Source organism: Lonchura striata, chromosome 6 (assembly GCF_046129695.1).
Source record: "Lonchura striata isolate bLonStr1 chromosome 6, bLonStr1.mat, whole genome shotgun sequence".
Lineage (NCBI taxonomy): Eukaryota > Metazoa > Chordata > Aves > Passeriformes > Estrildidae > Lonchura > Lonchura striata.
In genome coordinates this window covers 35795780-35817598 of record NC_134608.1, presented here as the reverse complement: position 1 = coordinate 35817598, position 21819 = coordinate 35795780, and the positions used below count along the sequence as shown (strand labels likewise).

At 47.8% G+C, this 21819-nt stretch overlaps 3 protein-coding genes across 4 annotated transcripts; all 3 read right to left on the bottom strand.

Moving 5' to 3' along the window:
- Positions 1 to 342: 342 nt before the first annotated feature.
- On the bottom strand, positions 343 to 7355 carry LOC110472164 (peroxisomal succinyl-coenzyme A thioesterase-like). The gene is made up of 3 exons (XM_021533617.3): positions 6818 to 7355; positions 3747 to 3949; positions 343 to 2930 (listed from the first exon to the last, which is right to left on the bottom strand). Exons 1-3 carry the CDS (start codon positions 7353 to 7355, stop codon positions 2355 to 2357), a joined length of 1317 nt encoding a protein of 438 aa, XP_021389292.2. The 3' UTR covers positions 343 to 2354.
- A 1709-nt stretch (positions 7356 to 9064) lies between these two features.
- Positions 9065 to 14310, bottom strand: LOC110472135 (acyl-coenzyme A thioesterase 1-like). Of its 2 annotated transcripts, none has more exons than XM_077784135.1 (3): positions 13701 to 14310; positions 11546 to 11748; positions 9065 to 9831 (listed from the first exon to the last, which is right to left on the bottom strand). In XM_077784135.1, exons 1-3 carry the CDS (start codon positions 14308 to 14310, stop codon positions 9226 to 9228), a joined length of 1419 nt encoding a protein of 472 aa, XP_077640261.1. In that variant the 3' UTR covers positions 9065 to 9225. The 2 variants fall into 2 exon arrangements, with proteins under 2 accessions (XP_077640261.1, XP_021389218.2); XM_021533543.2 differs by lacking the exon at positions 13701 to 14310 and adding an exon at positions 12549 to 13651.
- A 1444-nt stretch (positions 14311 to 15754) lies between these two features.
- On the bottom strand, positions 15755 to 21063 carry LOC144246485 (acyl-coenzyme A thioesterase 5-like). The gene is made up of 3 exons (XM_077784134.1): positions 20454 to 21063; positions 17695 to 17897; positions 15755 to 17049 (listed from the first exon to the last, which is right to left on the bottom strand). The coding sequence occupies exons 1-3, from the start codon at positions 21061 to 21063 to the stop codon at positions 16468 to 16470; spliced, it is 1395 nt and encodes a 464-aa protein (XP_077640260.1). The 3' UTR covers positions 15755 to 16467.
- Between the last annotated feature and the right edge of the window lie 756 nt (positions 21064 to 21819).

Sequence of the window (21819 nt, the reverse complement as noted above, 5' to 3'; positions counted from 1 at the left end):
AACAATTCTGTGAATGTAAACCAATATAAATAACGTGGCTGTAAGGCCATAATCAGGCACTCAGTTTAATATACACTGCAGGAAATAGCTACACATTCTGCAGAGTGCCTGCAATGCCTCTTGGGTCCCCAGGCAGCATTGTAAATATACAAAATGCTAGCACAAATGTTGTCTGGTTTTCAACAGGTCCTTCTATTAATTATTTTGTCCAGGAAACCCTGACTCATTGACAAAAAAGCTCTGTGCAGTAAAATTACATTGTTTTTAATTTTTCCTCCTTTTAAAACAAAAGTATCATTTACTTCTCCAAACAAATACATAACATCAAATTCTTACACATGGTTGCTTTTTAATAAAGAAAGTTTTACTTCTCTTTCAAATTGCATGTATTTGACAAAATCTAACACTAAATTATTTTAAAAACTTGTGCTTTAGAAATTAAGTCTGCAAACTCTTAGTTTACCTGTTTGGGGTTTTTTTAATTTACAAATTAACATTTACTTCCTGAACCTCCAAATTGCAATCTTGCATAGCAATGCATATGCTGAGGTAGGACTGCAGTGTGGAGCACAGGTATTGGCACTGGGAGAGTGACAGAACAGGGATAGGGGAGGTGCTGCTCTTGCACAATTAATAACAGCTCCAGCTACTGAAGAGACACAGGATGAGGCAGGAACCTTCACACAACAGACAACCCTTTCTCCTACAGTTGCCACTTGAAATGAGTTTGGAGAAAAAGGCAGTCTGACAGGTATGGGTGACACCAAGGAGCACATTGCAGCAGGTTCTGGTCCTGGACTTCTGAGGCTGCTTGTGTTAGCAGAGGTTCAGGCACCAGATATGACTTGGCAAAAGCCTATTCAGCTGGTGAGGGAGTTTAGAGACCAGGCATGAAGAGATCTTTTGTGGAGTTTGCAGGATGGAGCTTCTCTTGTAAGGAATGGATGGATAAATTGTTCAGTTGGCCTTGACTGTGTGTGAAAAACATGTGACTTTAATAAAATTATAAGGATTAATAAGAGTTGCAGAAAGCTATTGAGACTGAACAGCAGCATAACGACAGTTAACTGGAGAGAGATTCCTGAGAGCAAAACAAAACTGAGTACCACTAATGAAAGTTTTGTATCTTCCTGGGCAGCTTCCTGGTCTGACAAAATGACTCTGGAAGGTGAAATTTTGCTAACAGAGACCCTCTTTAAACAGGCCTTCCGCACTGGCACTATTTCAGCAAGACCCTCTTGAGAGATCAGCTCATTTGGGAAGAAGTTGTTTCTTTCTACCTGAATGGTGAGGGGGAAAAAGGCACTAGCCAAAAATGAATTTGGATTTAAAAAAAAAAAAATCTCAGGTAGTCATAGAAAAGCTATCCTAGATTTGGCTTTGGGTGATTGATTGGAGTGCATTGTTAGTTTGGTATGATTCTGAGTTAATCACCACCATAAGGTGACAGCTTTTTATAGTCAGTTTAAATCTACAGGCTAGGTTTTCTGTCTCCCAACTCTGCTTTCTCCCTAAGAACAGTTTTCAGCATCTGTTGACATCACTACTAAAGAGTTCCCCAAGTAATTAATCCCTAACTTAATGGCTGTATTTAGACATGCTCTAACCTATTCAACAGAATCTTAATACCCTGAGTGTCAAATGGCAATCCAAGACATTACAGAATCAGACAGGTACATCCCAAATACAAAACAGTGCTAGTACTGCTTTCTTCTTGGATGACAAGGAAAAGTACTCTTCATTCTTCCATTCAGCAGACAGTTATTTTTGGAAAGAAACAGACTGTCACCAGAAGACCACAGTAAGTATACAAGCCTCATTTCAAGTAGGTATCTCCAGCTTTGTGTAAATGGAAAACATTTCTGAAGTGTATATGGCTGTAAATATGAGAATTCTGGGGAAAGCTAGCTTAGGACTCAGAGTCATTAATTATTTGGATGTCTACGTTATCATCTGGCATTGCCGAGGTGTGATCCTGTCTGTCACTGCTGAGGGTGCAGGCTGCCTGTTAACATTCTATGAGGTGTAAATACTGCAAGCAAGGAAGTACCTAGTACTCTCTTCAGGTACTTGTTTCTTCATCATGACCACTTTGAGCTGTCAAATTTGTACCACAGTGCAGCCTGCTTGTTGTTTCACATCTCCTCTCTTTACCTAATTAAATTAACTTAGGCTGCTCCAAATAAATCCCTTTCTTTTTAGATTTTTACTTGTAACTAACTAGTCATTTGGTTATTTCCATATTTCAAGGCTTGTCTCAGTCAATCCCTTCAATTCACTGGTCATCACCAGTCATTTTGGTGGCTCAAGTTCAGTCCTTGCAGATCTGCAACAGCTTGCATGTGCTTAAGTGTTCATCCCAAATGCAAGTGCAGAAACTCCTGGATCTTTCCCCAGGAGTGTTCCTGTGCATGGGCATGTGCTTTGCTCTCTCCACCTCCCAGAACAGGCACTCCCAAAACACGATCCATAGCTACCTGACAAAATGGAGTAGAAGGAGGATCAATTCGGTGACCTGCTCCCGGATAACTCAGGAATTCAAAGTTTTCTTTCCCATGCTGGCGAAGACGCCTGATTGCCAGCTCAGCATATAAGGAGCTCTTCCACATCCGATCATCCTCCCCTACCACTAAGAGAAAGTGACCATCTGCTTTTTCAATGGGGATCATGCTAGGAGAATTAGCAGGATTCATTGGGTCATCCAGAGCTTCAAAAATGTCAAATACACCAGAGTCAGAGACACTGACTTTCTTCATATCAAAACGCAGCCCAGGCAGAGTCGTCTCACCATAATGGAGGTCTGCAACTGTATTTGAACTACAGCCAGAGATTGAGACAGCAGCCACTACTTCTGGCAGGAAGGTGATCATGGAGAGTGCTAATTCTGCCCCTTTCCCAGTCCCAATCACTCCAACTCCTGGTCCTTTCACCTTCAGATAAGATAGGGGATGGAGAAGAGAGGAAGAAAGGAATAAAGGAAGCATACATTATAATGGGATTAGCCATTAATTGACTTTGGAGTTGTTTTATTAAAAAAAAGGTTAGGTTAATTATTGATGTAACCTGTTGGAAAGTGACAGTCTGGACCCATGCTCCTCCTCCTGTTTATGGTCTTATTTTTCAGACACACCAAGAGAGATCAAACCCCACAAAAAATGTAGACATGCACAAGGCATACTATCGCTCAGTCCTTACCTGGTCCCTACTGTATATGTTAATGCAAATTTTTTCTCATTTTCCTAAAACAGGTAACAGGAAATTCAAGTCTCAGAAAAATAAAGTAACCTCACAAATTATATTTGAAGGATTTAATAAGTAACATTTGTCTTGTCTTTTCCTAGCCTGGAAAGTAAAATTGAAAGCAACATCCTACATTATCAAATTCATTCTTTCAGCTACTACTGAGCAGTGTCATATCATCCTCTATTAAAACTAATTGCTTTCATGTAAGGAAAAAACCCAAACAAGCCAAACATTTTTATCACCACTGGTCGTGTTTGGAGGATACTCCAGCATTCACTATCCTACTGATCAGCAATCTTGTAGCTCCAGCATGAATTTAACAGATAGTTTGTGCTGGAAGAAATTCACTCTTCCCAGTCATATGCATAAGCTGTTATTGGGCCTGAGCTTGCCCAGCAGAAACTGATACTCAAATACAAAAAAAAAAAAAATTCACAACTACCACCACTTAGGCATAACTGTTAAATCCTCTCTAGTCTCAAGAGGTTTCTCACTGCACTCACCTTTGGGTGACGCTGTAGGAACCTTGCTGCCTCCTCAAAGTACTCAAGTTTTAATTCTTTTAACACCCTAGGAAGATCTTCAAAGTCAAAATATGGCAGAGAAAGAGCAGCAAAACCATGGGTAGCCAGGAGACTGGATCTAAATTCAATCAAGCCTCCTTCATCCCCATACATGTCAATCACTCCTGGAAAGGGACCGTCCCCTATATTAAAGAGAAGAGTTACAGAGGAAAAGTTATCATACAGGACACAAAAAACTATCTGGTGAAGAGTGAACAACAAAATACAGAATGCTTAGGACATTTGCTATTAATAGTCATCTAAGACATTAGCTATTAATAGTAATTATTTTTCCATTTGCACAGTAGAGATTTAAGAGAACCAGTGCTGTATCCCACTCCAGCTATTTCAAACAAAGAATAGGTCCAAGTCCTTACATTCCTGTAAAAATATATGAAGTTACAGGTTTAGCTTTTTAAAACAAAAAATTTAAAAACCAACAAAAAACCCAAAGAAAACAAACAAACCCCCCAAAAAATAACAACAACCATTCTAAATGTATTTTTCCATGGTCTTAACCTCCTGCCCTCAGACCAATCATACACCAAGTCAGCTATTTTCCCACAAAATTGCTTCTTAATTAGCAAAGTACAAGCTCATGAGTAATGAGGCAAGAACACTGAGCCCTTGAAGTAAATTCTAGAAAACTTATGTAAACTCTGGAATAAACTGCATTGAGCAAAACCCAACAAAGACAACCCATTGTTAAAATCAACTGGACTTACTACCTCTCAACATGAGCACTGTAAGCTTTGGCAGGAGAACTGCTCCTGCAGAAGTGATGAGACAGAAGGCCGAACTGAGAGCTGTGTGGGTGTGTGCAGGACTGATGTACAGATAAATGTGCACATACATATATACCATCTGTCCCATCAAACTACAGAAATAATCAGAACCATAATTTTCAACAGCCGTGCTTTTACCATCAAGGTCATGTTGTAAAATGTTTGTATGCCAAGCCAGGAGATCTTAGGTTAGAAGGCTAAAGATGCTACTTAATGGAGCTTTAAAGACCCCAAGCAAACAATTTTTTTTTTCTTTTTTTTTTTCCCCTGGCCACCAGATGTCACAGCTGATGTGCCTTGATACAGCTCACTACAACCATCTCAGCACAAAGAGGACACGCATGTTGCAAGAGTATGTTAACTCTCTGACACTACCTCTATATGCTGAAGAGAAGTTTTCTGGCATTTCAACACATTTGAGAAAAGGAAGTTTTGTATAAGACATGCTAAATGGTGGAAACCTCCCAGATTAAAACATTAAGAAGTCAGAACAGGACTGAAACATGCCTTTGGGTTCTTACTCATTCAGTTCTGATCTTTCTTTCATTGAAGTTCAATATTCTACTTGAGAGAAAATAGGTTGGGATAAATTTATTATAATGCTATGATATGGCAAGAAAATACATATTTAATAATCACTCCTACCTGAAAAGCTTTCTAGCAAGAGCATGTAATCAGAACATAGTCATAGATGGATGTGTTTCTCTCTCATGAAGACACCCTTTAACTTGCACAAGGATCCTGGACTGCTTCTCTGAGTGCTTACACATGCCCAAGTATATGGTTCCTGCAGAACTCACTAAAAAGCAGGATAAAGTGGGCTAGACAACTTTACCAACATTTAAAAACAAACCTCTACATCTGTAACTCTTATTCCTGAATTGAGAAATAATTTTCAGATTAAAATTACATCATAAGACCACTCATGTCCTCTCACTTTTAATAAGAAAGGTTGACATTTAAGATTCCTATCTTAAAAATATTAACTTTTTTTTTGTCCCTGGAGCAAAGAAGTGTATGATCATAATGCTGTAACTGGATCCTCCATCATGATGGATGTCAATATAATTTAAGCAATGATTCCAGACTTTTCAACACTATTACAATGCCAGACTTTCTAAAGGAGAAAGTGCAGTTTCATCTTGCATATGTCTGGGTTCCCACTGAGCTCAGCAGAAATCAAACTCATCCTCTAAGGCAGAATAGATCAAAACAATGTCTTGGAGATGGAAAATCCAGCATGCTGACTAAACATCTGAAATTCAAAGTTCATTCTCTGTTGTTTTTTTCCTCAGTGGACTTTGGATCCATATCTAAATGGATAAAATTCATTGGTTTGGAATGAAAATACTTAAATACTTAATAACTGTAGTGATACTTACAGGAATTGCTGAACCAAGTAGTATTAAATTAGAGGTAATGTGGAGGGCAGTTCCAGTACCCACAACACTCAGGGAACTACAAGAAGTTTAACTCATAGCTCAAGTGTACAAACACAATCACTGGTGTAAGGTTTCATTTTCCATCACCACTCACAGACCATCAGAATATCACACCTCATAAAGCACAACCATCTCATAAGCAGAACAGGCAGAACTTGCTCATAAATCTATTTTGGTTTTATACCACAAAGTAACCCAACTACTAACTGTAATCACTCTGTAGAAACAGAGATGAGATACATGCATTTTTTAGAATTTCATCTGCTACTCTGCTTCCTGGCTTGTGTTTCAAAGGGAAGAAAAATACCTTTTCAATTCAGTCCTACTTAGGGTAAAATCCTTGGGACATTCAGTACAGGCTCACGCAATGAAGCGCATCAGCTTTTCTGGATGTTAGATTCCGGTACTCCAGAGCAAACATCAAATCTACTGAAAAACCACAGGCCGAGCACAGCAACGAAGTAAACTCTTTAAGCCCTGTTCTCCTTTAGCTCCGGCCCGTCCCGCAAGAGCCGCGTCCCCGTGCCCGCCCTGCTCGGTGCCGCCGAGGACCAGGCGGGGCGGCCGCGCACAAGCCCGGCCCTGTCGCGACAAGCACTTGGGATATCTTCTGAAGAGTTCAGGGCAACTGGTCTGCAGGGCAGCGCTCGGCTGTTAGGGAATGCAGATTCCCCGGGTGACAGCCTCTGCACGGGTTTATTTCACGAGACTTTCCTTGCTCTGGTCAGAGAAGGCGGGGGGTCCCGCCGGCCTCGGGACGAAGGTCTCGGGCCGAGGCACTCACCCGGCGGCAGGAAAAGGGAGCCCCTTACGACTCCTTCCTTCAGCCGGATCCTCCGCACGCCGGGGGCCGTGAACAACCTCTGCACCTCGGCTTTGGCTACCACGGGCCCGGGCATGGAGCCGGGCGGGCTGTGGCCCTCGTGGACGAACACCTCCACCTTCATCGGGAGGCTGGTGTTGCGGGGAACGAGCCGCTGGTACGGCTTCTCCATGCCGGCGGGGGCCAGGCTCCAAAAGAGCCCCATGGGCTCCACGCCGGTGTAGTCCCCGCCGTGGGAGGCGTCCGTGCCCAGGTGCAGCTCCCCGCGGCTGTCCGCCCGGTAGTGCGCGCACGACTGGAAGAGGCAGCCGCGGTCGTCGGCCGCCACGGCCCGCAGGGTCACCGGCTGCCCCGGGCTCAGCCCCGCCACCCGCGTCTCTACCCGCTCGTCCGCCGGGCCGGCGGTGGGGGACACGGCCAGGCTAGCAGCCCGCCGGGCCGGCGGGGCGCGCAGCAGGGCCCGTGCCGGGGCGGCGGCGGCGGCCAGCGCTCTCCACATGGCGGCGGCGGCGGGTGCGCGCTGCGGCCGCGCCGCCCGCAATATCGGTCCCGCGGCCGCCGCCCCTTCCAGGCGTCCCCAATGGAGAGCAGAGCCCCTCCCCGCCCCCCAGCCCCGGAGGCAGCCAGCGGCGGGCCGCTCCCGCCTCCCCCAAGCCATCCAAGCGACTGGAGCAGCGAGCCGTGGGCAGCGGTTAAAGTTTCACTTTTATCCATTACAGTACGGTGGATACAAAACGCTCAAACGGGCCTGACGCACAGGCGAGGTCGGGCTGTAGGCACTGGCGGGTACAACGTGTTCGGACACACAGTGCAAATGCACCGGCAACTCCCAGCGTTTGCTCCTTGAACCCCACGCTTGGGTGCACAGTTACTGCCGACCCCGCGGGGCTGAGCGCTCGCCCCGCTGCGCAGAGAGCAGCGGGCGTGCGGCCGGAGCCCCGCTCCGCCACAGCGGGCCGGCCGCCTCGGGCCCCTTCCAGCCGCTCACGGAGCCGCCGTGCCAGCGCCGCCGCCCTAGCAGCAGGCAGCTGAGACGGCATCTGCGGAATGTACCGGCAGGGAGCTCCGACAGTGCTGCGGATCTCCACAGCGATTCCCAGCCGTGCTGAGGTGACACCCGGGAGCGACTCCAGCATGACCCCTAACAGGACCTGTTCTGTTGCTTCTTCACGTTTATGAACTTCCACAGACTGTTTAAATGTCTCATTTCTTCAGCATGCTCTCTGAACATCACATCAAGCTTGGGCTGTTTGTTGCCTACAAATATGAAGTGTTACCTGAGGGTGCTGGCACAGTAGTACTGCTTTTGGTAAGTGAAATATAAGATATTTTTAAGGCAGATGCATTTTAGTGGTTTGAGAGAAGGGCAAGGAGCAACAAAGGAGAGAGAAGTGTACAGGGAGAACAGAAAGATCACTAGAGGTAGATTACTGCTTCCAGAAAAACTGGAATACTGGAACTAGAACACAAAGCTGGGCAATGGCACACATCTCCTCTGAGAAGGCCAATGCATGTTTTCATCCTGGTTCTCAGCTTGGAAGAGTTACCTACCACTTTAATTCACACCCAAAGCACACAGCCTTACCACCATTTGTTTTCCACAGCTTATAACCCTGTACTACATAAAACAGGAGGCCAAAACCTCTAACCAAGATTAGAGGAGGGTGTAAAAAGGAAGCTGCTCTTGCTTTCACCCACCATCATCTTTCAAGAAACCTAATAGCTTATTCTCTGATGTTCCTTGTTGTGGCGAGGGCTGGTCCTGGATGGATGAGAGATCTCTGAAGTCAAGTCTTAGGATATATGGTTTGCTGTGGGGCCCTGCTTGGACCTGCCAGCTGCAGCTCCAAGCAGAGCCCAAGGAGTGGGAGCAGGGAGAGATAGCGAGAGAGAGTTCCAAGAGAGGGTCCAAGAGGGCAAAGAGAAAGGGTGGGAGAGAGAGCCCTGGTCTCCTGGGTACACCTTATCAAGGGGGCTTCAGAGTGGGTGTGGAATAACACTTTGGACCAATGGAATTACAGATACATGATACTTCAGGGGAGGTGCGGAATAAGCTATACATTTTTGAGGGAGGAGACAGAACATTTTATCTGACCCTTGGATCTGTCTGTGGGTCAAAAAAGGGAGTTACCTTCCACTAGCTATACCACTGTTCCCCAGTTGCTTCGCAACCAAGGACCGAAATCTCAAAGCTTGTTCTCATCTCAATTTCACTCACAGTCTCTGTATTTTCCAAATCCTTTGCCAGGCAATCATATTTATAAGGCTTTCTCATTTAATCTTTCCCTACACCTTGTTCTCATTCTGAGCCATTTAACAAAACATTTAACAAAACCAGCATCTTCATTTGTAAAGTAGCCTAATTCATATCAGAGCTTACTGGATGTTCCAGATGTCTTGCCTGTGAGGTGTTTACAAAAGAAAGCTTGGATCTGCTGCCAAGCATCTATCTGTGCCTCACAGTGTGCCTTGGGCTCCCCTCCCCACATCACAGGCTTGCCAAGTAGCAAGTGCATTGAGGCTGCACACATTGGGAAAAAGGGAGGTTCAATGTAGTGTCCTGCTCCGGGATAACAGACTATCTCAGGCTTTTCTTTCCCATGTGCTTGCAAACGTTTGCTCCCCTCAACTGCAAAGAATTCACTTTTCCAGTTGTGATCATCCTGGCCAACAATGAACAAGAAGCAACACTCAGCCTTCTCCAAAGGGATAAAGCTTTGCTGGTCAGGCCCTTCCAGTGGGCTGTTCAATGCATCAATAATATCAGCAATCCCGGACTTGCCGACCTTGATGCGTTTTGGATTGATACCAAGGGGTGGAATGATGATGTCCTTGTAGCGGAGCACCGCACCCACATTTGCCACCGAGCCATTGATAAGGGCAGTGGCTGTGATGCCCTTTAGGAAGGAGGCCATAGAGACACACAGGTCACCCCCCTTTGAGTGTCCAAGCAAACCAATTCCTGGACCTTTAACCTGGAGGTGAGAGAAGAGAAATCACAATCAATGAACCATGGCAGGCCACTTCTTTAATATGATGCCATGTTTGCAGCTCTGTCTGTCCCAGATTTGGACCCCACATACAGACATCTGAGGTCCTGTGTGCAGGGCCCATGTCTGAGGGATCCTAGGCACTGTTCTGTGCTTGATTTATGGTGCTATGCCCTACTGAGACTGTGGCATCATCCTAACAAAGCTACAAGGTTGAGTGCTGAAGCGGAGTACAGCTGTGCTTGCAAACGTGCAGTCTCAGATTACAATGCAGTTGAGAGAAGAAGAGGGAAAGAACAGGGGAGGCCTCCTCTGCAGTTGCTTTCTTTCAGTGCAAAGTGCTCAAAGTCAGCAATGACTATGATATTGTCATCACTTGCGTTAATGTATTTCTTATATTCAAGGTTCCCCTATTAAGAAGCTGATGTGGGGTAGCAGGCTTCACATGAGCTGCTCGTCCATTTCTCTAGAATGTTTGGTATCTAACTCACAGGAAATAGTCTGAGGTAGTTTAGTCATTAAAATTTATCTTAAAACTATAACCTATTAAAACCATTTTTCTAGGAGAATTGTACAGTCCCCTGGAGTCAATCTTAGACTAGGTTTCTTTTACACAAGGCAAATTAACTAGAAAAGGAAAGTTAAATAACCTTGCTGGGTGCTGAAATCCTGTAAGGATACTGGAAAAAGGTTAGCTAATAACACAACTCTTCAAAATTCAAAGACTCTCAGGGGCAAATAGGCTCTGAGACAGCATCAGAATCTAACACCTTCTGTGTGTTATCACCAGTCTAACAGGCTTCAAACCCACTGATTTTGAAATATGGGAAGGGGGAAATTAGAAAATATGGCTGAAACTTTGCAACACATTAAAAACACATGAAGGTGTTAATGGGAGGCAATGGTACTGTACTGCTCTCAAGGGGAAAAAATGCAGGGGGAAGCAATTTTCAGATTTTTTTGGGCAGAGAGGTGGCATGAGCAGTTAAGGTTAAGATGACTAAAAAGCAGTCAAGATCTTTAACAACTACTCATCTTTCTGAGGTTGAGGAAGGTTTTTATTATCATTCTCTAGAGAAACCAAGTGTTGGATTTTGCAATTCTAGCTACTTTCACTCACAGCTACTTATAAAGAGATGCAGAATTGAGTAGGGTTCTCTTCCAAGAGGTGCTGAATTAGAAGGATCCTTATGTGCACAATTAGCTACTAAAACCCACACTTATGAAATACCAACATTTTGAGTGATTTTAACAGTTTATAAAATACACAGCATCAAATGTGTATTGGTAGACTTCCTTGAGTTTCCTTGGTTTCCCTGAGACCTGGATCACAAAAAGCTATCATATGCTCCACAGCTGAAAAGGACATTTAGTTCTGAAGGACATTCTACAGAGCATAAATCTAAAATCCCCAGTGCAAGTCCAGTAAACCTCCAGGAAACTAGTACCCTAGTTATGACACTGGGTTGAATGGAGTAGAAATGTGACCAATGTGTCACTGTTTCACTTGGCCAGTTCAAAAGGAAGAGCTGGAATAGTCTGCCAGAGAGCCATTGTAGTGGGAGTTAAAGATATAAAACAATAACAGCCAACTCAACAGAGATGCTATTTTAAGTTCAACAGCTCTGCCCCAACTATAGTCTGACAGGAACCTAACTAATCCAAGTTCACTGTAGTGAGAGTCAATGAACAAACCAACCTGGGTGTGTTGTAACATATAGTTTACAGCTTCTTCAAAATATTCCAGGTGGAATTCCTTCATCGTTTTGGGGAGATCTTCATAGCTGTAGAAAGCCAGAGCCAGCACAGCAAAACCGTGGTTGGCCAGCAGGCATGCCCTGTATTCAGGGAGTCCTCCTCCAGTTCCATACAAGTCGATAATTCCTGGAAAGGGGCCACTTCCTGAGAGAGACCACATAACAGGACACATTAACCCACAATTTTTAATTTATATTCCAAATTCATAGGCCTGGAAATGTGTATTAAAAAAAACTACAGCAGCAGAATGGTATTGAGGGTCCTAAATTACTGTGACAGTTTTAATGAAATGGCTACATTGCTTCAAGATTAAACAAACTAGCACAAATTAGCAGGTCTACTAATTTTAGATAACATATTTTAGATAGTATCAGGAAACAGGCAGCTGAGAGAGAAGGGGTCTTTTGACAGTCATAATTAGTACTCTGTATCATGTAAATTCACTGCAAATGTATTAAGCTCTGCTTCAAAAATACCCATCAGGCTTCTCCTTAGTGCATTTTTCAGATGGCTGAACCAAAAAATGTGGGACTCAGATTCAGTTAAAGAAAGAAACTGAGAGTTTCTAGCCAGGCAGAAGCCTGAGAAAGAGCTGGAGAAGAATGTAAATAATTCTTTATCTCTCTTGTTTTTCACATTGTTTATAGTTAAGTTCTATCACTGTGCATCAAGCACTTTGCACCAATGCTGTGCGTTGTTTTCACTTCAGAACCAATGGAGTTGGTCCTCATGAAGCTCTGTATAAAAGAGCAGTGTATTTTGAATAAATCGGAGTTTTACTCTCACAGCCTTCTGGTCAGTCTTCTCATTCCTGCCCTTCCTCGACAATGACAAAAAAAATCTCATCTTCTGATGGTTCCAGCTTCTCAATTGTAACGTAAATGCACTTCAGTCATTTATTCTGGGATTAAAAGAAGAAAGTATTTGAAACCAGCCTTACTTACCTGGTATGGGAAGCATTAAGTTAGGTTCATTATGGGACAGGGACTGAAGTCCAGAGCTGAGAAGGATTGCTGCAAAGTACTAACCAGGTATGGAAAGGAGGAGGCCAAGAGGGAGACTTCCATTCCTGCTCTGGAGAGAGGGTGAGGTTTCCCTCAGGTGTCTTCAGACTAACATCAAACGTGTGTAACAAGCAAGAACAAGAAATTCACCACCAGCCTCAAAGAAACAGATCAAGTCAGAGCCCAGGGCACTGGCTGGCACAGCACATATGATTTTAGCACTGTCATGAAAGAGTTATCTGGGACAGGCAGGAAAGAAAGGGGAGAGGGGAAGGCACGTGGTACATAGAAGAGCTCCTTGGGGTTCCAGGGACATGCTTGGTGAAAATCTGTGTATCACGAGGAGAAGGAAAGATAGGATGTGCTGGGGGTGTGGCTACTACAGAACCAAGGGAATGCAAGACATGAGGTTTCTACAGAAAACTAGAAGAAATCTCGACGGCTGATGGAAGGACAACACAGCATTTGTCAGGCAATCTGAAAACCTCACAGGCCCTTTTCATTATTCTCTGACAAAAATACTGCCAGGGCAAGTCTCCCCAATGTTTTCCTTGACATGCTCACAAGCAGGGAAGAATTGGGGACAAATGCGGCAGCAAAATGTAACTTGGGCTACAGCAATTAGGACATTACAAAGTTCAGGATGTGTGGAAAGGCTGGAAAGGGAAGCCACAGACTTAAACGCCACAGTTTAGGAAAGCATCTTCCACTTACTCAAAAGAATTACCACCTGATTTTCCTAGAAAACAGACAGATAGAGGAAAGGTGCCTTGCAAACTGTTTGACTTCACCTCCCATGACATTTGGGAACAAAAAGTGTACTGTGATCAATGCCTTCATGTCCAATAGAAGTCAGTTAAACAGACACACGTGCTTCTCTGTGTGAAGAGCAGGACCAGCAGACCCAAGCTGGTCAGGCCACGCCTTGAGAAGTGTCCAGCCCCTACAGGTGAGACGCAGCTCCCCCTTGTCCTCTGCCTGGTACGGGGCACCGGGGGAGCCTGGAGGCGGTCTGGCTCCGGACCAGCGACTGCGGGGCCAAAAGCAGGGGCAGCAATGTGGGGGAAGGAGCCCGGCACGGCCGGTACTCACCAGTGGGCAGGAAAAGCGTCGCCCGGATCCTCCCTTCTCGCACCGGGACTCTCCGCACCCCGTCCCGCAGGAACGCCCGCTCGTGCTGCGCCTGGGCCAGGAGCCGCCCGCGGCGCTCGCCGTGGCCCTCAAACACCTCCAGCTGCAGGAGGAAGGGGCTCTGCACGTCCCGCTTTACCAGCCGCCAGAAAGGCTTCTGGGGCTGCAAAGCCCAGAGCAGCCCCATGGGCTCCAGGCCGGAGAAGCTGCCTCCCGGCAGCGCAGGACAGCGGGCGAGGTCCAGCTCGCCGTCGTCGCCCGCCCGGTAGCGCGCACTGGCCTGGAAGAGCTCTCCGGTCTCGTCCCGCAAGGACGCGCGCAGAGTGACCTGCTGCCGCGGGCCGAGGCCCTGCACGGCGATGGCCAGCGGCTCATCGAAGAGGCTGCGGGCGGCGGGCGACAGGCGGATGGAGGGGGCCACGGAGGAGAGTCCCCGGGCGGGGGCTGTCCCGGGGCTCCACGCGGGGCTGCGGCCCCGCGGGGCTGCGGGCGCGGGGCCGGGCCAGGGCAGCCGCCTCTGCCAGGCGCTGGAGCTGGCCCGGCACAGCGAGCGGGCGCTGACCTGCCCCATAGTCCGGATCGCTCCCGCCCTTGGGGGCGGTTTCTAGGGCAGATCCTCGCGGAACCTGGGCCGGGCTCGGGCCTGGAGTGCCGCTGGCACGCCCCGGCGGGGAGGAGCAGGTCCCTTGTGCCGCCCGCCTGCTTCCCTCCTGCCTGCCTGCCGGTTTCCGTGCCTCCCTACTTCCTTGCATGCCTGCCTCCTCGCCTCTTCTCCTGTCTTCCCCCCGCTGCCTTCCCCGGCTGTGGGAGGCTTCATCCAAAGGCTACCGAGTCTTTGAAACCCTCGGGGCCTCGGCGAGCTCCTCGGTGTCCCCCTGAGCTCTCCCGGGCCGGACGGGGGCTGCGGGCAGAAGACACGGGGAGAAGACGAGCCACCGAGCAGAATCGCAGTCGGAATTCACTGGAGAGGGAAGGGCCGGTGTGGGACAGACCGTACAGAGATGGGACAGGCACGGCACGGTCGAGCTGTGCCGTGCCACTCAGCCAAGGGACTGCAACAAGGGCCGGCTCCAGCCGAAGCAGAGAGAAGTCACACCAGTACTTGCTCACCATTGCTTCTTTTCTCCTTGCCTGCTCTGCTTCTCTGTTCGTTGCCCCAAGGCATGGGAAAGGTGGGTTATGTCTCCTCCAGGCTCTGGCCAGCCTAGGCAGCCACACAGACAGGTATATTAGGAAGGATGGTCAGGGTGGTCAGGGATGCAGGAGCAAAAAAAGGAGGAGCACTTTCACAGACTATTTAGGTAGGTCAGGAAACATGGCTCTTCTAGTAATGGATTGTGCAAGGATTTAAAAAACAGGGTCATTCAGTACATCTTAGGCAGAGATGGATCTTCTGATCCAAAGGGAACTGCAGAGGAAGAGTTGTTTCCTGAAGGTCCCACTCTTCCTGGGAGATGCAGGCAGGGATGCCTCATGCTCTGAGCTCCTCCTCTCTGTCTTAGAGGTGTGAAAGAAGTGGAAACATCTAAGAGAATCTCAAGCATCACCCTAATTGGAAATATTAAGTGGTCAGAGATATCTGGCAATCTTTAATTCACCGTGGAAATTACCCTTTCTCTGCAAACAGGTGAGATGTTCTGCCATCTAACATTTGGGTATGTTGTCTGGTGTCTAGCACTGAATGTCTGGCAACTACTCCTATTGTTGAGAACAATGCTCTGTGCCTTGCACTACTGGATTTGATCATGGGCTTGACCTTATGTGGGAACAGATGCTAAGGGAAAGGATCTTGGAGGCTTCAGCAAAATTCCTTCTGCTTCATGCTTGGTGACACAAGAGCTGTGGAAGAGAGTGAAGGTAAGGGGGCTATGTGTCCATCTTCTATGGCCTCCTGTTCCCACCTGGGCAACCTTTGATCCCAAGTTGCTGGAAGCTTTCTTAAGCCTTCACCCTGGGATGAGAAAGTAGTCAAGTGGCAAACCCTGCTTCTAACCAAAGCACAGCAAAAGACTCCATGGCTTTTAAATCTCAGTCTCTTTATTACAATTCTCATCCCAGTAACAAAGATTGAAATGTTCCACATCATGTAGGAGAAGATAAAAATGGCTGTAAATTCAAGAGAAAGTTTTTTGCATGATATCTCAGGGCCAGAAGTATCCACAAGCCAGAGCACTTATTTTGGAAGGGAAGAAGGCACAAAAGGCAAACAACCTTTCCCAAGGCTTCACCAGAGACAGCCCAGCATCCTGGCCATAGCAGCCATTCTTACACACTTTCAGCAGCACAGAAATCAGGGACATTTCCATTGCAATGACACAGTCACCAGAAGAGCAGTGAAATCCCTGCTCCAAAACTGTCATTAGAGACAATTAGTATGACATGAGGATAGCATATGCATGTAGAGACCACAGTGATATGGAAAGCGCTGTCAAGTATTAGAGGAATAGAAACCACCCAAGAAATGTAACTGCATTTTGCACATGACCTGTTTTATCAAAGACTAATGCAAAAACCACCATTCCTTTTCTTGACACTTGAGCAACGAGGTTGAGAGGGGAACAGAAAAGGCAAATCCATTTATTTTCTGTGTTATGGATGTGCAAAGGTATTGAAGATATTGTAGTTGTACTGGTACAGCTGTGACAAGGTTTGACATGATAACTGTAGTAGAATTTATCAGATCTGGTTGTTCAAAGTTGTGTGTAGCTTGCACATTATTTGTTGCACATTAGTTGGCAATTAAATACTTTTTGAAAAATGCCTGGATCTGTGACCAAGCATGAACCTGAGCTTTAGAATAAGCCCTGGGCTCCCCACCCAGGACTGCTCGCTTGTGAAAAATGGGGTGGCTTCCTATGTGGTACAAGGGGAAAAAGGGTGGGTCTATGCAGTGCCCTGTTCCAGGGTAGGAGAGAATCTGAAAATTTTCCTTCCCTTGAGCCTGCAGAAGCTTGCAGAGTCCAGTAGCATAATACTCACTTTTGACAACACGGTCATCTTGGCCCACCACAAATAGAAATTGTGCCTCAGCTTTCTCTAGTGGGATCCGGCTTTGGTTGCCAGGGGCTTGAAAGGGATCATCAATGACTTCAGAATAATCAAGGAATTTGGAATTGGTGGCCTTGGCTTTGTGTTCATATACGGTCACAGTGGGGATGATTTTATCCTTGTAAGAGAAAGGAATACATGTAGCAGCAACAGAGGCATTGAGGGAAGCAACAGCCATGATGTTCTTCAGGAAGGCAGCCATGGCAAGGGACACTTCACCTCCTTTGGAGAAACCGAGCAGGCCAACCCCTGGACCCTTCACCTGGGAGATAGGAGGAAATGCTCATCAGTGCTGAGCTGAAAAGCACAACAGCTGATTCATGGAGGGCAAGACTGTCTAATGCTGAGAGTTTCCAAAATGTCATGAAGAAAGTCATAGCAATGAATCTTTTTCCTTCTGGAAATGACAGGCACACCCTCCGGCACCTCCTATACTTCCTCCTCACATTGTACTTCAAACCACTCGCAATCAGAATGTTCCCTGGTATGCTGGAATCAGACAGGAGTGAGGGACATGATTTCATCCATCTGGGGACAGCTTGTAGGTCACAGCTATGAATTATTAGTCTTAGACCCTGGCAGATTCTCTTTACTTTTCACTCTTGAAACTGTAGGAGGACATTTGTTGGCAACTCATGAAGGCTTTCTCCTTCACACACTTCCCACCTGGTTACATCTGATCTGTCTCTTGTGATGTTCCTCTGTCTTTGTGTCTCTCTTTCCACCCCTCTTCCAGTGCATATATACTTGCCCCTTCTCTTTCCTAGAACTCAGACACCCAAAATCTTTGCAAAGGCCAGCCCTGCCAGGTGAGTATTTCTGCAGCTTCCTCCAAAGATGACTTGGGCAAAGTTAAAGGACTTTACAGAAGTGGTTCCTGGAACTCAGAGGAAAAGGGTGTTCCTACCTGTGGGTGCTGCAGCATATAGTTCACTGCCTCTTCAAAATATTCTAGGTGGAGTTCCTTTGGTTCCTGGGGCAGATCATCAAATTGATAATAAGCCAGGGCGAGTGTGGCAAAGCCATGATTGGCCAGCAGGCTTGCTCTGGACTCAAAAAGACCTCTTCCATATCCATGTATATCAATGATCCCTGGAAAGGTGTCTTCTCCTGGAGCAAACAAGACAAAGATCAGAATTGCCTGAAATTACTCCTTTCAGTGTTTCTCTAGTTTGGAATGCATCAAATGAGGTACCAAACAGGAACTGCAGAAAAGCATCTAATGGGGAAAAGACACTATCAGTCAGCTGTGCAGTGTCAGCACCTGAAAAAATTCTAGAATGTGTTGCAGAGGAAAAAAAAGTGCATGAACATAACCTCTTAGGTAAGGTGCAAACCTTTATTTCTTTTAGTAATCAGCAGTACTGTGCATAGTGCTTAGGGTCAACAGGTCTTTGGTAAAAGAATCTTGTTCCAAATTCTCTTCCTGTAAGCAGCCCTGTAACAAGAAGTGCTTCATCTATCACTATAAGAATCCTCAAGGTATCATGGTTTGATAGATGCAATGCAAACTAGAAACTGTAAAATTTTTTGTTTGTATTGTGGCTTTTTAATATTTGGGATCCTTTGAAAAGCTGTAAGTCACCCAAACCATTACTTTTTTTTCTTTTGCTAGTTGTGTCTGGCAGCAATCAGTATCAAATTCTGCACAGGATGTCACAGGTATCTCAGTGGGTAATCAGCAGATCAGCAGATCTCTGTTTGGATCTTTCTTGGTCCAGGATGCTCTTTTCCTCATCCTGGGAGAATCCTGAACCTGTCCAGCCAGTGCAGGGAAAGAGAATGCTTTGCATGTCGTATTTCTTCAGCCTGATTAGTTTTGGGACTAAAACCTACAGGAAAGCCTCACAAGCCACAGACCAGAGAAGGTGACCCTGGACCTGTTGGGGAGTGGAGAAGACCTAGCTCACACCTACTTCTGGCTTGAGGACAGCCACAGGCCTGAGTGGGCTCATGCCTCCCACACTTTGAGAATGCCTTTCTACCACAGCTTCACACCCTACACCACAGTGGCCCATGAATCCACAAATAAGGCTGCAGGTGGAAGGTGGGAATGTGCTGCAGGGTGGGTGTCACAGAGATGAGGAGAGAGCGAGCACAGCATCTGTTCACTCTCTGCCTTGGATCAAGGAGAGCCCTGCTGTCAAAAGTGTTGCTGTGTTCTTCCTTTTTTGGCTGTTTGCATGCAGGCAGCAGCACATCTACTGGTGCTTCACAGGCTATGAGCACTCAGAGCAGTGGCTGTGTGGCCAGGGGTGAGGAGGGCAGTTGTCTGTGGCTCATGGCTCAGCTGAGTGTGGCAGGATTCTGTGGACTTGCACTGAACAAGCCCAGAGGAGGTGGTACAGCTGAACGAGGCCATGGGGGTGCTCAAGGGAGGTGCAACAGTACTGTAGCAAAAGTCCTTTGAGCTCTCGGCCTCTACATAGCCTTATGCCATTTGCTGAGGAGTATCCAACTACTGAACCTGAATGTGGAGATGTGTGGTATAGAAAGCAGGCTCAGGAACTGAAAATCATGATGGGGTACCTCAATGCAGGACAATTTGAGTGTGGTGAAATCATGGTTGTGAAACACATCTCCAAATAGAACTAAGAGAAATACTGCCTACAGACGGAGTTTACAGTCCTGCTAAGTTGAAGCTTGTTTGTGGTGGCAGTAGGGTAGGGATAAGTGCTTTTTATCTGATGCCTAGGAAACAACTCAAAGTGCCTATGAAACAATTCAAAGTGCCAGGCAACGTGTGGCAAGGGCCACATTTTAAAACACAGGCAAAAGGTGGAGTCAGGGAACTTGGAGGAAATGCACTATCGTTTGACTTACTGAAAGTGCCTCAGCTGAGGGGAAGTGGGACATTTTGGATATAGAGGGTATGCAGGTGGCTTCTTCCCTCTCCTAGTCAGCAGATGGGGTAGAGGTGAGGCAGGGGAGGGAGTCCTGGCTTAGTTGTGGGTGGGATGCTAAATGTGTGATATCAGCCTTCCCACACCCGGGACTCTGCCAGGAAAGTCTTGGTGTAGCTGCCGAGAAGATGCTGGAGACAGGTGTTGTTTTGGCCAAGCCTTACATCTCCAAAAGATGCTCTGCACCTTTTCCGGAGCAATTCGGTAACTGTCTTTTCCTGCTGGAAAGATTTATTCCCTGTAAATGTTCTTGAGCCCCTCCTCTTCCTTTTTTCACAAACTGGTGATACTCACCCCAATATGGTGGGCTATGGTCACCAAATAGTTACTATAATTAGTTGCTGTTGGGGGAGAAGAGAGAACCGCGACCCCTCCCAGTGAGTAAGAATCACAATGACTGTCACAGAGCCCTTCCCCGCCTCTGTATTCTGCAGCTTCTTGTCCAGCAGCTCTCCTGGCACATTCACATTCACTTGCCGTGAATTTATTCATGGTTGTTTTTTGGTGTTCTATTTTCTTTTTTTAACTTCAAGGCCCAGGTAAAAATGGTTATTCCTCTCCCTTCTGCAACTGTGTCCTGGCACATGCATGGGCAGGTGAATTGGAAAGGATGGTCAGGCTGGTCAGTGGCATGGGAGGGAAGAGAAAAGGATGGGGGAAAGGACATGGGTCTTTAATAGACCCCTTCACAGAGGTCATGGAACAACTTTCACCAACCAAACACCGGTTTAGAGAGAGCAGGATGGCTGCAGTTGGTACTCACCAGTGGGCAGGAAAAGCGTCGCCCGGATCCTCCCTTCTCGCACCGGGACTCTCCGCACCCCGTCCCGCAGGAACGCCCGCTCGTGCTGCGCCTGGGCCAGGAGCCGCCCGCGGCGCTCGCCGTGGCCCTCAAACACCTCCAGCTGCAGGAGGAAGGGGCTCTGCACGTCCCGCTTTACCAGCCGCCAGAAAGGCTTCTGGGGCTGCAAAGCCCAGAGCAGCCCCATGGGCTCCAGGCCGGAGAAGCTGCCTCCCGGCAGCGCAGGACAGCGGGCGAGGTCCAGCTCGCCGTCGTCGCCCGCCCGGTAGCGCGCACTGGCCTGGAAGAGCTCTCCGGTCTCGTCCCGCAAGGACGCGCGCAGAGTGACCTGCTGCCGCGGGCCGAGGCCCTGCACGGCGATGGCCAGCGGCTCATCGAAGAGGCTGCGGGCGGCGGGCGACAGGCGGATGGAGGGGGCCACGGAGGAGAGTCCCCGGGCGGGGGCTGTCCCGGGGCTCCACGCGGGGCTGCGGCCCCGCGGGGCTGCGGGCGCGGGGCCGGGCCAGGGCAGCCGCCTCTGCCAGGCGCTGGAGCTGGCCCGGCACAGCGAGCGGGCGCTGACCTGCCCCATAGTCCGGATCGCTCCCGCCCTTGGGGGCGGTTTCTAGGGCAGATCCTCGCGGAACCTGGGCCGGGCTCGGGCCTGGAGTGCCGCTGGCACGCCCCGGCGGGGAGGAGCAGGTCCCTTGTGCCGCCCGCCTGCTTCCCTCCTGCCTGCCTGCCGGTTTCCGTGCCTCCCTACTTCCTTGCATGCCTGCCTCCTCGCCTCTTCTCCTGTCTTCCCCCCGCTGCCTTCCCCGGCTGTGGGAGGCTTCATCCAAAGGCTACCGAGTCTTTGAAACCCTCGGGGCCTCGGCGAGCTCCTCGGTGTCCCCCTGAGCTCTCCCGGGCCGGACGGGGGCTGCAGGCAGGAGACATGGGGAGAAGACGAGCCACCGAGCAGAATCGCAGTCGGAATTCACTGGAGAGGGAAGGGCCGGTGTAAGACAGACCGTACAGAGATGGGACAGGCACGGCACGGTCGAGCTGTGCCGTGCCACTCAGCCAAGGGACTGCAACAAGGGCCGGCTCCAGCCGAAGCAGAGAGAAGTCACACCAGTACTTGCTCACCATTGCTTCTTTTCTCCTTGCCTGCTCTGCTTCTCTGTTCGTTGCCCCAAGGCATGGGAAAGGTGGGTTATGTCTCCTCCAGGCTCTGGCCAGCCTAGGCAGCCACACAGACAGGTATATTAGGAAGGATGGTCAGGGTGGTCAGGGATGCAGGAGCAAAAAAAGGAGGAGCACTTTCACAGACTATTTAGGTAGGTCAGGAAACATGGCTCTTCTA